At 41.7% G+C, this 17,415-nt stretch overlaps 1 protein-coding gene across 16 annotated transcripts in view; it reads right to left on the minus strand.

The window, feature by feature from the left end:
- Positions 1–17,415, minus strand: part of nfia (nuclear factor I/A) — an 801,190-nt gene that overhangs the window by 228,016 nt on the left and 555,759 nt on the right. For all 16 annotated transcript variants that reach the window (XM_078561185.1, XM_078561178.1, XM_078561189.1 and 13 more), the window contains one exon: positions 1,111–1,185. In XM_078561185.1, the coding sequence (XP_078417311.1) occupies positions 1,111–1,185 (75 nt within the window). The remainder of the gene's footprint in view (positions 1–1,110; positions 1,186–17,415) is intronic.

A 17,415-nucleotide genomic window follows, 5' to 3' on the forward strand; every position in this document is an offset into this window, starting at 1 on the left:
GGATGGGCAACAAATGCTGGCCTTGCCAGTGATGCCCACTTCCCACGAAAGAATTAAAGGAGGCAGGGCCAAGACAGTAAGGGAGGAAACTTGGAAATCCTTCTCCAGCAGATAGCAATATTCCACAACTGCCTCCCTGCTGAAATATAAGCAGAGACACGGTTCCTCTGACATTCCAAGAAAACTGTGACATATTCTAAAAGCATGGTCCTCAGTTGGGTGCTAATCCCTCCTTTACTTCAGGTTCATCTGCCTCTGCTCCTGGCTGAAAAGCTCTCCATCTCCCTGAGGATTTAGGAAAGTGGAATGTCCATTCTATCCAGAGTGCTGTAGCCGAGCTCAGACAAGCTATCAAACTTAGAGGGGATGTAAAAGTGAAGTGACAACAGAATAAACCAGCATAATTTAGAAGCTGGAACAAACAATGCTACTGAAATATTAGTAAGCGAAGAAAACAAAATGGGCCAAAAGCAAGGTCTCGAAAATCACTGTAAAAGAACAGGCAGCACAACTTTAACCAAAGCAAAGGATACCTCCAATGGCTAACGACCTGGTTTTAAAGGCATACAGCAATGGCATTGCAGCATTGACACAATGCATCAAAAGTTGTGATGCAACAAGCGCAAGCCCCAAATGTATGATATCAAAGGCTCTAATGGAAGTCACGCCATGGAGCAGCATGAGTCTTGTGTAGTTTACATGCAGCCAGAAAACTTGGAAAAGTGTTTAAAATGCAAATTGGGTGCAAGATCTCAGCCCTTCTGTACCTGGTACACACTTTGTGCCATCAGTGCATGAGAGAGGAATTTCAGTCACTCAATAGAGGATGGTCACAAAGTTGCATTCATAAAGTCATTGGAGCTAGTTGCCAATAGGTCCTCTTGGCTAGATTGTGGTGTGTGCAGTACACAAAGAAGTGATAAATGATATGCCAAAGAAAGAATACCAGCATTACATTTGTACAAATAAATGTAGATGCTTTTTAAAAAATAATTCTAGGATGATATGTAATGATTTAATGATTTCAAGTGAGATATTTGAACTACAGCTGAAATTTCATCTGCACCTTTATTAATCATGCCTATGTTTACATGAAATGTTTCCACTTACTTTGTGACACTCTCACTAGCTCAGTGACACTGAACACGCCTGATGTGACAAAGCTGTCTTGGAAGCCCAAATGTCCTGTAAAACAAGGAAATAAAGAAAAGTAAGCTTCTGCAGAGTAATAATTTGCAATTAGGAATTTTGTATTTCACAATAAAGTATACACATCCTCCATTTAAAAAGAAACATGTGAAATCCTATTAAAAATGCTCCCACTCTTAATTAACCAAATAAGGTACATAATCGAATTGAAATCCTGCTCCAAAAGGGAGAAAGCAGTTGAAAACAATTGATCACCAATTCTTAAAAGAGTGGGCTGATTAATACAAAATACGACATTATATGTAGAATAGCAGATACCATAAGATCATGAAAGGTGCTATATAAAAGTGTGTTCATTCTTCTTTGAACATATGATTATAATCCTCACGTATTTCGCAAGTGTTCCCAAGAAGCATATCTCTGAAGCATGATGAGTGTCAGCACCTCACAGTAGGCAGTGTCACTCATTCCACCTGTTGCAAGCAGCTAGACAGGTACATCCATTCAAGGGGATTTGGATCTTGGGACTTTGGAAGAAGCATAAGTAAGGAGGAGCAAGTGGAGGTGGCTGCAGAAAAGCAGGGTCTTGCTGACAAGTGGACAGTGCAAGGCCACCCTCAGCTGATGAATTCTGCAATTTCCATCCACTATTGTTTACTGAGCTGTCAATTTCTGGAGTCTATTTGCACACGTGCACCCAGATCAGTATGATGGCTATTGTGCGCTAGCTCTAATCTCTGGAATTCCCTCCAAACCAGTCTCTCCACCTTTCAGACCCTCCTTAAAACCCATCTCATTGGCTAAGTTTATAGTCACCCCTGCTAATATATTTAGCACAGTGTCAATCCTTGTCTATTGTACTGGTAAGCACCTTGGAATGCTTTTCTAAGTTAAAGACACAATATAGTTTACAATTATTGTTATAGTTGTTAAGCTGCATCTATATGATTGTGTTTGAGTGCCTTACAGAACTGCAGACCACTCTGGATGACATAATGCATCCTGGGCCATCTTCAGCTCAGCATCCCTTAATAGCAGTCCAAACACAGCTGTGGGTTATCTTTATAATATCAATCAGAATATTCTAGAGGCCTTGGGTTCAAGTATTGGTAACTTTATCCTTACTAGGGAATTACTATAGCAGCAAAGTGCTCCCCTGAAGATCATAGGTCAGGCTGAAGGAGTGTCCAGCAGTAGAAGTACAAGATTAAGCACAGTTGTGGAAGCTGTTGGATGATTCAATATTTGTGCCATTTGACTGCTCCACTCAAATAACCCAGGTTGAGGTAGAAAGAGGGCAGGCCCAAGCATCCAACAAAGAATCAAATGTGGCTCCAACAATTGCAAGGCCAACACATGCTTCCGCACAAGTCATCCTGAGAGCCACTTAGTGACAATGAGCTGCCAGCCTACTCACCTCCTTCTTTCACCTAGAAAACTCTTTCGAGTTATCAACAGTCACAGATTGCAACTCTTTCAAGTACAATCGCAGTTCTTGGTTTCCGGGAGTGGGACATGAACCCACAACCCTCTGATTCAAAGGCGAGGGTGCTATGGACTGAGCCACAGCTGACACCTCTTCTTTCACCTAGAAAGTGCACTAGATTAGTTAGCATGCAGATGAGATAGACCATGCAAAGTGACAGAAAGGAAGTTCCAGATAAAAAATGGTAAAGATGCATACGCAAACTAATTCATATAATATTTGATCATTCATCCTCTTTCTGCACTGGATGACATTTCAGGCGCGGTTGCCAGCAGTGCTGACCTGCTCTGTGACAGACTCCCAGGCCAGAGCAGGTCAACCCTGCACTTCCTGCAGCCATCCCTGGGATACAGGACTTGCCCTGTGTGTCTGCATTCCTCTGATCAAGGCCTGGGGGGCCTGGTGGATGAAACTGGATGCTGCCTTCTTCATGAGCTCTCAGCCTTCTTCTTCTGGCTGCAAGACATCTCTCCATGTGTCCGGAAGACAGTTGGGCTGGAGAGAGAGAGATTGTGTGTTGCGCTGGCCTTTAAATATGGCACATGGACCTTCGACCCTGCCAACTGATGATGGGCAGGTGAATCAGCTCCCAGGTGATTTGGCCCAATACTGGCCTGTGAATAATTAATGACCCTCTAAGCATGGAATCGGGCACCAGTTCCTGCCATTCGAGCCATGGGGTGAGCACCGCCAAAACTGCCCACTACCGCACTTACAGACTCATAAATGGAAAATTCCACCCAAGGTTACCAAAGAAAGGCCAAAAGGGGCTGAATTTCCAACAGACTCCGCCCAATTTGAGCTGGTTGATCTATTAGTTAAAAGGGGCAAAAAATGCAGACCGCGTATCGGCTTTTACAAGAGTAGGCTTAGTGAAAGATTTTTCAGGCACTTCCAGCACATTTCCAAGGAAGTGGCACCTTCACCCCTCTGCTGAAAATGAGCAACTTCCTTGCAATTACCTGCTTCTTCAGGCTGACAAGTGCCTGGGATGTGCTATTAGTGGTGCAGTGCCCACTACTGCTATGAGAATCAGCAAAGCTCTCCAAGCCTAGAAGGTTTTCTGGAGTCTGTGAGGGAGGTTTCTTGCAGGCACATTCCAACATTTGCACCACAGTGTCACCTTCATCTAATGCTCATATATAATTTTACTACAATTAATTCATTTCCACCATCATCCATTGGTCCTCTATTCTAAGGAAACCTACCCCAACTGCCCCTGAAAAATGAAGCAATATCAATCAATGGCCCAGATTTTGTGCTTAGAGGTGAAGGAGCAGCATTCAGCATTCACGTCACTGGCTGCTGCCTCTAAATTTTTTGTGGGTCTTTGAGTGCAAACTTGCTGTCATTGGTTATCTAACCCAGTGCACTTCCCTCCCCAAGGGGTCTCTCTAACATATTTGAGCAGGAGAAGCAACAGCAAGGCTCTTCAACCAACCAATCAGATTGAAGAACCCTGACTGAGCCACACAGAACCTAAGCCTATAAGTATAAATTAGAATCTTTAATTCTTGGAAAATCATGCACAGAATGTGAATTAAAGATATGGAGAGAAAGATAGGATTAAGAGAGAGAAAAGACACAAAGAAAATGTTCCAAAAAAAATTAAATCTCCAGCAATGATTAAATTCATTAGGAATGAGAATTCATAACTGTACAACCAATTTTTGTACCATTTGGCAGTAATTAAGGCTGATTACACCATTACAATGGAATTACACCTGAATGTGCTGGCCCTAACTTTTTCTGGAGGTGTAATGTGTAACAAATGGCAAATTCATTGGTAAAGTAACTTCACACCCTCGCATGGACTTTAATGCTGGGCCAGTCGGCAAAATACTAGTGAAGCAAAGCTTGTGGAGAAGCAGGGCAAATCAGATAACTTGTGGATTTCTACATTTAACTGAACATGTACAGGCCCTGAAGTTTCTGTCCAATTTATTCCATAGCAATGATGAGCATTGATAGCCTCATAATTATCCTTTATGTAAAATGCGGGTCTCAATTCCTCAATCTCACTTTTCAGCAACTGCTAGATACTAAATGATCCTTCTTTGGGTAATTTCTCCACATATCAGCTATTCTGTATGAAAACTGTCACTAAACTTGCTTGAGGCTAGTGAATTTTGTATTTGTATCCTATAGCCCTATATTTGTTGTCCAATAGAAATAGTTTGCTTACTTACCTCATCTACACCTTTCATCATTTTGAATGCTTGTATCATATCTCCACTTAGTTTTCTTATCTCTAGTGAAAATAAGTTTAGTTACTCCAGCATTTCTTCAAAAATATTCTTCTAAGGCCTGGAATCAACCTGATCACAGCCCAGTGTCCTCCAGGTGCACCACAATACCCAATTTGCCTCGTTAGTAACAGCCTCATAATGATATGATGCTTTTAAAATATGGTTAATAACTATTTCAAATTTCTTTTCCATTTGGCCTCTGCCAATGGAGACACATGTTTAATACTACCTGCCCCTGTATACATTACTCTACATTGTTAAATGTCACATGTACAGCCCATGGCTCAAATCTGGCCTGCAGAACAGTGTCATCAAGCACAGGCTTCCCCTCAGACACAGAGAAGCTATCAGGAAATTTCCAGAATGTCCTAAAAATCTTGTCAGCTAAGGCAGCTGCATCGGAACCACTGATTTTCTAAATTCAGCCTCTCCTGTGTCTCCAAGATATTTTCTGAACTCCTCGCCCCGCCAATGATTTTTGTCTCGCGCCGTTATGTTGCATACATCCCTCTTCCCTGATTCTGCTCTCTGGTCCTTCCCCATCCACTTCTCGACTTTATTTCTGTTGAAGAGTCATACGGACTCGAAACGTTAACTGTGTTCCTCTCCGTAGATGCTGCCAGACCTGCTGAGATTTTCCAGGTATTTTTATTTTTGTTTTGAATTTCCAGCATCCGCAGTTTTTTTGCTTTTATCTCGACTTTATTTGTTGGGCTTGTGCACCCAACTCACAGTCTGATTGGAGCTTTCCTCCTCCAATCATATTTCCACACTTTGGTGTCACCCATAGTGTTCCTCTGCACCACACTTAAGATATATGTATATTTGAGATTTTTCTGATATTTTCATACCATGTCAAATACTGTCTTCTGTCACTTGAAGCTCACTTGATAGACTGAAATTGATCATCTGAGGAAAGAACTTAGTGGAGCATGGAAAGCAAAAAGGAGAGGGGACTAGATGGGAAGAAGTGCAAAACATGAGAGAGGAAAAATAACTGAAAATCAGAAGATTATTGAAACGGACTGAGATGAGAAAGTAATGAAAAGCATGCTTCTATGAGCCTGAGAGCAAATCCATAGGCGAGTTATGATGGGAGCTACAAAATGGGGCAAATTTTCAATGCAGGGTTGGGAACCTGACACCCAGATGAATTCCAGGTCCTGATCCTGCACCCAAGTCAAGTCGCTATCATGACGTGATTTTCAAATGTACATGGCCTAATTAGCCAGGAAGTGAGCGAGGACCCTAATTAGAGTCATTAAGTGCCTCTACAAGGCAGGAGTTGCTGCCTGATGCCAATGGCAAAGACAGGCGGCAGCTATGATGGGGACTGCTGCTGCCTTGCTGATTAGAGCAGGCAGCTCCTAGGAATTGGAAGGAGACAGATAGCGGCCTTTCATGACAAAGTAGGACCAATGCTTGTGCCAGCGCTGGTTGGCCCCTCAAGTTTGTTGAAAAGACTGCTGCAAATGAAGTTATTTGGCCACACAGCCAACCCAACAGCTGTGCACAGACGTGCACAAGACTGCCCAGACTTAACCAAAAAACTTTTGAAAATTCTATTCTACTCCACATCGGCCCCTTAACAAGTTTCCTAAGGCACTGGGTGCCTTCCCCTTTCCCTCCACCTGCTGTCCCTTTGAAAATCTAAAGCTGTCCTGGAGGCATTGGGATCCCAACATGGCCTCAGGGGCTGCAATTTTCACAGCCCTCCAGTACCTGTACCCGGCTCTGTCTGATATTGAAAATCTGGCACAATGGAATTCAGAGAGTGTTTCAGTATGGGAAATAGTCATCTTGGCGAAACAAGCTATAATGAAGGTGAAACACGGATAACAAATGAAAGTATCATTGTCGGATCAGATGGCAACTTTTGGGGCCTGATGTCATGTTACTGTCAGATGCCCTTTGCAGGTGGGCCAATAATTGGATGTAGCCAGCACAATACCTGGAATCACCTTCTCTTGTGCCAGAGTCTCAAAGTCTAATGTCTCTGATGCCTTTTTGTATGAGAAATGTGGAGATGTGAAAGAATTGAGTAAACTTGGTTCAGGCCTGAAGAAGCTTCCTTGAATAAGCAATTCTTGAGCCTGTTTTGTGACTTGTCTGAATGAGGTAAACAAAATTGAAGTGGAAAAAAGGGCACTAGGTCAGCCAAAGAAACCCCGTGAAAAGCCAGAAGCGAGTTACGTTATTTGAATAGTACAGGTTGCAAAGTACACTGATTGCCATGGGCAGGAAGGGATGATTTTTCCCCTCTTCTTACAGCTTTCCTTCCCACTGTGACAGCCCAGGTACATGCGGCAGACAGTATTATGTGCTTTTGGTTTAAACCTAGTAATCACTAAGGCAGACAGTTATGCTTGTATAACAGATTAGGAGCACATCCCTATGGAGAATAGTAGATGGCTCGGTCTCAAGCCCGTTCTGACTTGGTGCGTTTTCTGTTAGGACTCATCCCTCTCAAGCTATAGTTCACTCTCAAATAATCGATTGTTGATTCTGGTCTAATCAATATTTGCAAGCACGATTTTTACCTGTCTATTCCACTGGTGACCATGCACACTTCTGGAACTCTGTTCCTGAAGGCATCGGAGAATAATCTGTCATTGCCCTGCACATTGCCGAAGTCTTTGACAGAATCTGGCACTGTATGCTTCTAACCATATTACCATCATGCAGTCTTCCAAAAAAGCTGCATTTAAAGCCACCTAGTATCCTCTCAAATCGCTTTATCTGTTTTGTAGTTATTGGCTCATCCACTAGCTCTTCTTCCAATTATTCTGAAATTCATTGTTTCTTCTTCATAGTGACAATCTCCTTTACTCACCATCTAACCCTGACCACCCTTTTGCTCTTCATTCCACTTTACGTTCATCAACTTGCTCAGAGTGCATGCTCTCAGCATTCCCAACTGCCAGTTCTCTTGAAATGTAATGGTTGAATCAATACATTTTGATCTCTTTCAAGGCCATCAATGGTGCTAAGTAAATGTTGTTTCTTTTCTTTTAAAGCAGTTTCTTTATATTTTGTGTAAAAATCTATCTTTAATGGCTCTAACATTAAGCTTTAATGATTTTAACCAGTTAATGACTGCAAACATGGCACATAAAGGAATGTCATGCAAATCAGTTAACCAATGTGTTAAAACAGCGCTCAAAAATTTTCAACCTTTTTGTGTGTTCAGTTCATTAAGATATTGCAGTGGTGATTCAAGCACACATTTCAATGAAACAAATAGACTGTTTCAGCCAAGTGATGGTTTCTATGATTTTACTTTTGATACAAATTTGTTTTTATGTTGTTTTGGCATTTGAACAGACTGAGGTATAATAATGTCCTGTATCTGTGGAAGCAAGAATCCTCCAAATGCGGTTCACTTCTAACTCCTTCCTCAAACTCCAGCAAATGAAGTCTAAATTGCATGCATTTCATTGTTATTGCAACCTGATCACAGCATAATTGAAAGAGATGGGTCTGGTAGGTATGCAAATTCAAGTTGAGATTATAATAAACACATGCTGGAAAGAATAGGAATATAAAATGATACATTTTATTACAAAAATTAGCAAACACGCAAATTGCAGCAACATTATTCCAAACACACAGGTGTATTTTTTTAAATAAATTGTAGCATTAAGTCTCCAAGGTCAGATTAAACACCTCCAGTCTGGATTTATCTGGCTGGAAAATGCTAAGGGAGGGACTGATCACTTAGTGTAGAAAGTGAAAAGGAATGATATTTGACAACAGGACTCAGAATAACCTTTTAACTGCTGCAGTCATGGTTGACTGTCCTTTGACCCTGAGAGATTATCTGGGATTTCAATGACAACAGTTAGGACGGAGCGTTTTTGAATTGAGAACAATAATCAGAGGGTGAGCAATAAAAGGCAGCAGAATCCCTGCCCAGATCAGTGTGCTGATTAGAAAATTGGTTCTTGGTTCTGATTTAATAGACTGTAATAATGAGAATTTTGTAAACCAAAAAATAAATAGAGGACTAAAATAACTGAATGTTCAACTTAAAGTTAGGGGTGCAGTTATCCCTTTGCACTTCCAGGTCTGCAGAAGCTGTCTACATTTCATTCTCTTAGGCTTTTATAGACAGATGGTATTTGCCTTCCTCAACTTCTCTGTCTTCATTTCTGGGGATAGGCTATCAATCAATATCCACCCTAAACCCACTGATTCCCACAACTACCCTGACTACACTTTGTCCCACACTCCTTCCTTTAAGGACTCTACTCCATTCTCCAAGCTTTTCCTTCTCCGTCGCATCTGTTTTGATGATGCCACCTTCCATACTGATGCTTCCAACAGTCTAGATAAAGCGGAACCAGAGAAAGGTTACTGCAGATAGGATAAGAGCTCATGGTGTTGGGAGTGATATATTAGCATGGATAGAGGATTGGCTAATGAACAGGAAACAGAGAGTCGGTATAAATTAGTCACTTTCAGGTCAGAAAACTGTAACTAGCAGAGTGCCACCGGAATCAGTACTGCAGCCTCAACTATTTACGATCTATATTAATTACTTGGATGAAGGGACCGATGTGGTTGTAGCCAAATTTGCTAATGCTAGAAAGATAGGTGGGAAAACAAATTGTGAGGAGGATACAAAGAGAGAAGCTGCATTATGTTGCAATACAGAGGATGTCTTTGGGCTGAATCACAAAAAGTTAGCATGCAGGTACAGCAAATAATTAGGAAGGCAAATAGAATGTTAGCCTTTATTACGAGAAGATGGAGTATAGAAGTAGGGAATTCTTGCTACAACTGTACAGGGCATTGATGAGACCGCACCTGGAGTACTCGCTCGTTGTATCCTCCTCACAATTTAGCTTTCCTACCTACCTCTGTATCATCAGCAAATTTGGCTACAATACAGTTGGTCCCTTCATCCAAGTCATTAACATAGATCGTAAATAGCTGGGGCTCCAGTACTGATATGCTGTGTACAGTTTTGGTCTCCTTATTTAAGGAGGGAAATACCTGCACTGGAAGCAGTTCATAGAAAGTTCACTAGGCTGATTCCTGGGATGAAGGAATAAAAACAGAAAATGCTGGAAAAACTTAGCAGATCTGGCAGCATCTGTGGAGAGAGAAACGGAGTTAACGTTTCAAGTCTGTATGACTCTTCTTCAGAGCTGGGATGAAGGGGTTGACTTGTGAAGAAAAGTTGAGCAAGTTGGGCCTATACTCACTGGAGTTTAGATGAATGAGAGGTGATCTTATTGAAACATAAAATTCTGAGGGGGCTTGACAGAGTAGATGCTGAGAGATGTTGCCACTCATTGTGGAATCCAGAATTAGGGGAGCAAGTTTCAAAATAAGTGGTCTCCCATTTAAGACAGAGGTGAGGGGGAATTTCTTCCCTCAGAGAGTTATTAGTCTTTGGAATCCTCTTACACAGAGAGCAGTGGAGAATCGGTCATTGAATATATTCAAGGCTGAGTTAGACAGATTTTGATCAACAAGGAGTGAAAGGTTATGGAAGGATAGGCAGTAAAATGGAATGAAGGTCACAATCAGATCAGCCATGATCTTATTGAATAATGGGGCATGCTCAAGGGGCCAAATGGCCTACTCCTGCTCCTATTACTTATGATCTTATAGTCTTATGATCGCTGTCTTCCTGCTTCCTCAACCAAGGATTTTCCTTCACCATGGTTGACAAGACCCTTGATGGGTCTATTCCATTCCCCAAACTTTTTGCTGTCATCTCTTTTCTCCTTCTAAGAACCATGATAAGGATCTCTTTGTCCTCACCGTCCAGCTCACTAGCCTCCACAAATGGAACAGTGTGGAAGGCCATTTCCACCACTATTCTTTCACAATTCCAAAGAAAGTTTCCTCTGCAACACCTGGTCCACTCATCAATTAGCTCCCAAACCCTTCCCCTTCCCACTGCACTTTGCCATGCAAGCACAGAAGATGCAACACTGCCCTTTAACCTCCAGCCTCAAGGACCTCAAACACTCCTTCATGTGAAACGATTTACTTGTTCTTCTTTCAATTTAGTATACGGTACTTGCTCCTCTATACTAGGGAAATCAAATGCAAATTGTTGACCGCTTTGTGAAATATCTCTGTTCAGTCCGGCAGCATGACCCTGAACTTCCAGTCACTTGTCATTTTATTTCTACACACCACTCCAATCTGACATTTCTGTTCTCAGCCTCCTACATTTTTCCAATGAAACTCAATGTAAGCTTGAAGAACAGCACCTTTTCTTTCGATTAAGCACTTAAAAGCCTTCTGGACTCAACACAGGAGTTCAACAATTTCAGATAATAATCTCCACCCCCTTTTTTTGGATGGCAGCTGTTGACAATGATTCTGTGATTCCCATTTACACCTCCATTAGACCTGTCTTGCACTTCTTTACTTGTCCCATCTCCATTTGCCTTGTGCCATCATCCCTTTTAAACTCTCCTGCCTTCCATCTATTACAAACCTTCCATTTTATTCTTTCCCTCCATCCTGCCTCTCCCTACCTCTGTGCTTGCTTAAAATCTGTTACATCTCTCACTTTTCCAGTTCTGACAAAAGGCCATCAACCTGAAACCTTAATTTTGTTTCTCTCTCCACAGATGTTGCCTGAACTGCTGAATATTTCCAGCATTTTCTGTTTTTATTTATTTACCAGCACCTGTAGTATTTTGCTTTAACATTTGCCTTGCTTTTCTCATTGGGCTTCACTTATGTTTGAAGTTAAGTCTATTCTTTCAGAATCTGCTGAATCCTCACTCACCTTTAAGGAGTAAGATATTGACCTTTGAATGACTAATAAAGACTGGAGCCTATTAACAAATCTACCTCTTGACAAACAAGCAAATATCTATGTATTAGAAAGGAAAAGCACAGATCCTGACCGCCTTTTTCTTTATTATATCATGAGGGGTCGGCGTTGCTGGCAAGGCCAACATTTGTTGCCCATCCCTAAATGCCCTTGAGAAGGTAAGTGTGAGTTGCTGTCTTGAACCGCTGCAGTCCAAGTGGTGCAGGTACATCCACAGTGCTGTTAGGGACTTCCAGGATTTTGACCCGGTGACAGTGAAAGAACTGCAATAAGTCAGGACGGCGTGTGGCTTGGAAGTGAATTTGCAGGTGGTGGTGTTCCCAATCGTCTGTTAACCTTGTCCTTCTAGGTGGTAGAGGTCATGAGTTTGGAAGGTGCTATCAAAGGAGGCTGAGAGTTGCTGCAGTATATCTTGTAGATGGTATACTCTGTGTGGCTGCAGTGAATGTTTTAAGTGGTGGATGGGGTGCCAGTCAAGTGGGCTGCTTTGTTCAGATGGTGTCAACTTTCTTGAGTGTTGTTGGAGCTGAACTTATCCAGGCAAGTGGAGAGTATACATCATGCTCCTGGCTTGTGCCCTTGCAGATGGTGGACAGACTTTGAAAAGACAGGAGGTGAGATACTTGCCTCAGAATTCCCAGCCTCTGACCGGCTCTTGTAGCCACAATATTTATTTGGTAGTGCAGTTCAGTTTCTGGTCAATGGTAACTCCAGGATGCTGATAATGGGGGATTCAGTGATGGTAATGCCATTAAATGTCATGGGGAGATGGTTAGATTCTCTCTTATTAGAGATGTCATTGCTTGGCACCTGTGTGGTGCAAATGTTACTTGTCACCTCTCAGCTGAAGCCTGGATGTTGTCCAGGTCTTGCAGCATATGGACATTGACTGCTTCAGTATCTGAGGAGTTGTGAATGGTACTAATCATTGTGCAATCATCAGTGAATATCTTCACTTCTGACAATCTGATGGAGGGAAGGTCATTGATGAAGCAGCTGAAGATGATAGGGCCTAGGAAACTACAGTAGGAACTTCTGCAGCAATGTCCTAGGACTGAGACGATTGTCCAGTAATCCCCTAACTGATTGGTCGGTAATTGGCTGGGCTGGATTTGTCCTGCTTTTTTTTGGACAGGACATGCCTGGACAATTTTCCACATTGTCGGGTAGATGCCAGTGTTGTTTATGTACTCAGATAGCTTGGCTAGGGGCACAGCTAGTTCAGGAGCATAAGTCTTCAGTACCACTACTGGGAGTTGTCACGGCCTATAGCCTTTGCATTATCCAGTGCATTCAGCCATTTCTTGATATCACATGAAGTGAATCGACCTGGCTGAAGACTGGCATATGTGATGTTAGAGACCGCAGGAGGAAGCAGAGATGGAGCATCCACTTGACACTTCTGGCTGACAATGGTTGCAAATGCTTCAGCCTTGTCTTTTACACTGATGTGCTGGGCTCCACCATCATTGAGGATGGGGACATTTGTGAAGCATCCTCTTGCAGTGAGTTGCTTAATTGTCCATCGCCATTCACGACTTGATATGGCAAGACTGCAGAGCTTAGATCTGATCCATTGGTTGTGGTATTGCTTAACTTTGTCTATAGCATGCTGCTTCTGCTGTTTGGCATGCAAATGCTCCTGCATTCTAGATTCACTAGGTTGACACCTCATATTTAGGTATGCCTGGTGCTGCTCCTGGCATGCCTTCTGCATTCTTCATTGAACCAGGGTTGATCCCTTGGCTTGATGGTAATGGTAGAGTGAGGCTCTGAGGTTGTTAATGGATCACAACGCCTCACGGATGCTCAGTTTTGAGTTGCTAGACCTGTTTGAGGTCTATCCCATTTAGCACGGTGGTAGTGCCAAACAACACGATGAAAGGTTTCCTCAGTATGAAGACAGGACTTTGTCTTCACAAGGACTGAGCGGTGGTGACTTCTATCAATACTGTTATCGACAAATGCATCTGTGCCAGTTAGATTGGTGGGGACAAGTCTAGTTAGTAGATTTCGCCCTCATGTTGGCTCCTTCTGCCGCAGGCCCAGTCTGAAAGATATGTCCTTAAGGACTCAGCCAGTTCGGTCAGTGGTGGTGCTAGGAGTCATGCTTGGTGATGGACCTTGAAGTCCCCCAATGAGTACATTCTGTGCCCTTGCTACCCTCAGTGTTTCTTCCCAGTGGTGTTCAACATGGAGGAGTACTGATTCATCAGCTGGGGGATGGTGTTAGGTGGTAATCAGCAGAAGATTTTCTTGCCCATGTTTGATCTGATGCCATAAGTCAATGTTGAGGACTCCCAAGGAAACTCTCTCCTGACTATACTATGCCCACCACCTCTGCTGAGTTTGCCCTTCTCCACTAGCATATCCAGGGATGGTGACAATGGCTATAAAATATGATTTGGTGAGTATGACTATGTCAGGCTGTTGCTTGACAAGTCTGACTATGTCAGGCTGTTGCTTGACTAGTCTGTGAGACAGCTCTCAATTTTGGCACAAGCCTCCAAATATTAGTAAGGAAATTTTGCAGGGCCGGGTGTGTTGTTGTTGTTGTGTTCCGGTGCCTGAGTTGTTGTCCAGTGGTCCACCTGGTTTTATTACTTTTGGACTTTTCTGTAGCTGAGTGGCTTCCTCAGCCATTACAGAGGGCAATTATGAGCCATCATGCTACTATGGGTGTGGAGTCACATGCATGACTGACCTGATAAGGACAGCAGATCTCCTTCTCTACCGGACACCAGTTGGGTTTTTATGACAATCGATGAAAGTTTCAAGGTCACCATTACTGAGGCTAGATTTCAATTCCAGAATTTTAAAAAAATTAATTGAATGTACATTCCATCAGCTGCCATGGTGGGATTTGAACCTGTGTCTCCAGAGCATTAGCCTGGGCCGCTAAATTATCAGTCCACCACATTATGATCTCTCCCACTAATATCTTTGATCATGTATTCACGTTTATTTTGCACACAGAAGTACAAGTTTTTAAATGTTTCTGTAAATTCTATAAAATGCACAATAACAGCAAAACGCTGACTGAAACACCAAAGAAAAGTAAGACTTGCATTTATGCAACACTTTTCACAACCACAAAACGCTTCACAGCCAAAAAAATGCTTTTGAAGTGTAGTCATAGGAAACACAGCAGGAAATTGCATTCAGCAAATTCCCACAAACAGCAATGTAATAATGACCAGGTAATCTGATTTTTGTGACGTTGACTGAGACCATAGACCATAGACTATAAGACATAGGAGCCGAAATTAGGCCATTTGGCCCATCGAGTCTGCTCCGCCATTCAATCATGACTGAGGGATAAATATTGGTCAGGACACTAAGGATAACTCTGCTGCCCTTCTTTGAAATAGTGCCATGGGACTTTTACATCCTCCCGAGCAGCCAGAATGCATTTTGGTCTAACATTTCATCCAAAAGACAGCACCTCCAATAGTGCAGTGCTCCCTCATTACTGCACTGGAGTGTCAGCCTTATTTTTTTGTGCTCAAGCCCTGGATTGGGACTTTAACCCATAACTAAGTGATTCAGAGGCAAGAATGCTGCCAATTGAGCATTGCTGACATGTTTCAATATTAAAAAGATTGGTATGCAGGAGGAGAATCAGTAGTATCACACAAAATGACTCCCCAGTGTGCTATCTACCATAGTAATACATTTCAGCAGCTCTTCCCAACCTTAATATAGTGATAGCAATTTTTTGGGGTAGGTTTGGGTGGTAAATAGAGGATGATTATTGGAGGTGATTGTCATGCAGCTTGACCATATTTAAAGGTGGTGAGCTGAGCTTCTGACAGACCTTAAAGGGTCCAGCTATTTTTCGGGCAAGAAGACCGCAGATGTTGTTTCTGTGGTGGATTTCAGGCAGTAGTCTTTAAGAGTGCATTTTAATTTATTTACTGCCCCAAATCCATCTCAACATGATCAGTAATCCAAAGGAAAATCTATGTGTATTGATTCTAAAATGTAAATATTATAGCTATAACAAAGGAGATTTCACTGAAGATTATTCAATGGCTCCCACAGGTATTCTGAATTGGTAAGATAAACTTTAATAAAATGCTAAATATGGTAACAACATGTTCCCCTAAACACCTACAACAAATCAGTCTTGTGCCTATCAATTTAAGCTTCTGCCGTCAACCTTTTGCACCCTTAGTTGAAGCACATACAACATACACACAAATCAGCTGTTTAAGGAAGGAAAATTAATTAAAATCTAAATGGTTCAAATTTGATTTGTGATGATTACATTAGGATTGTACAGTTGGTGCAACTTGCATGAAATAAGCAATATAACAATGAAGAAGGCCTAATGCATTGTACACTTTAACAAATCCAATGCTTTGAGTTCTCCAATATTCTACCTATTTGATCCAAAGTGAAGTTGGAACAACATTGCTGATTCCTTACAGCTACAACGGAGGAGGCCATGGCAGCATCATATAGATCTTGCTATGGTCTAGCATCGTGCCAGCTTATATTAACATAGGTTTGGTTACAAGAAAAATCTGACACCTCAGTTACAAATAATTTGTTGAATGCTTTTAGAAAAAAGCTGGGTTTGTGCCAGACCATAGTTAGGCTTCTTATGGCATTTTCTCTTCCAAGCTAGGAGCAAAGTTAAGTACAGGACATAATATGTGTGCAGTCTTGCTGGGTAGCAACAGAGACATTGTGAATCGTTTGGCAGCCTGCTTGATTTTCATATTACTATCATCATTTTAGGTTTAAAGGTCCTACTAAGATAAATTTTGCATTGGAACAAGACCTGGTAAATAACAAAACCTCGAGAGGAGTAGGATGGCAATGCAGTGGTGAACTACGACAGTTCTCACCAAAACTGAGTATTTTGAATGAATGGCATTAATAAAGAAACATTAGCCCCCAAAGAATTTGGTGTTGAAAAAAAAAACAATGACAAATAGTATTAAAGCCGTAGGAATGTCTGAGTAGTAGATTTAGGGAAGTAGTACAAAACCCAGTTAGAAGCAAACTTGGTCCAGGTTATCTGGTATTTAGATTGAAGTCACACAATGAGGGACTTGAGGATGGATCATTTACTGAGGCTCTCAGCTGCAAAGTAATCTGTGTACAGTACCGGGGAAACTAAGAAGGCACAAGAGATGTTTAAAAATTAAGCTCCGATTGGAATTTCAGCTTGTTTATCTTTTTAAAAATACCAAAATTGCAATTCTCAAATGTATGCTTTGACATAATTTGTCATAAAATGAGTAATGTCTGCATATTAAGGTTTAAATTCTTAGCTTACAATGCATATGCTTTGGCATATTTTCAAAGCAATTTGAAGATGACAAGGATCCAAACTTCAGGTACGTATTATATGGGAGTGTACAATATATGCAACATAGATTAAGTGAACTTCAAAAGGTGTTTCCTGATATAACACATATTGCCCTTTAGCATCAGTTCAGTTTCATGCCTCCCAGTCAGGATATACTAAAGTCATCTCTGATTTACAGTGTGAAAAGACAGAAGACTAGTGAAGAGAGGAGAGCTTCCAAAGTGCAAGATTGCAGAACGGAAGTGCATTACTATAAACCAAACTTCAAATATCATTTGAACTGAAATAGCCAAACAAAAAGAACTACTCTGCTACCTTTAAGTGAAGTACACACAAGATAATGACGAGAAAAGAACAGGACATTAGCGTGAAAGTACAATGTGAACAAGTCTGGTGTGCA

This window comes from Cetorhinus maximus, chromosome 17 (assembly GCF_964194155.1).
Source record: "Cetorhinus maximus chromosome 17, sCetMax3.hap1.1, whole genome shotgun sequence".
NCBI lineage: Eukaryota > Metazoa > Chordata > Chondrichthyes > Lamniformes > Cetorhinidae > Cetorhinus > Cetorhinus maximus.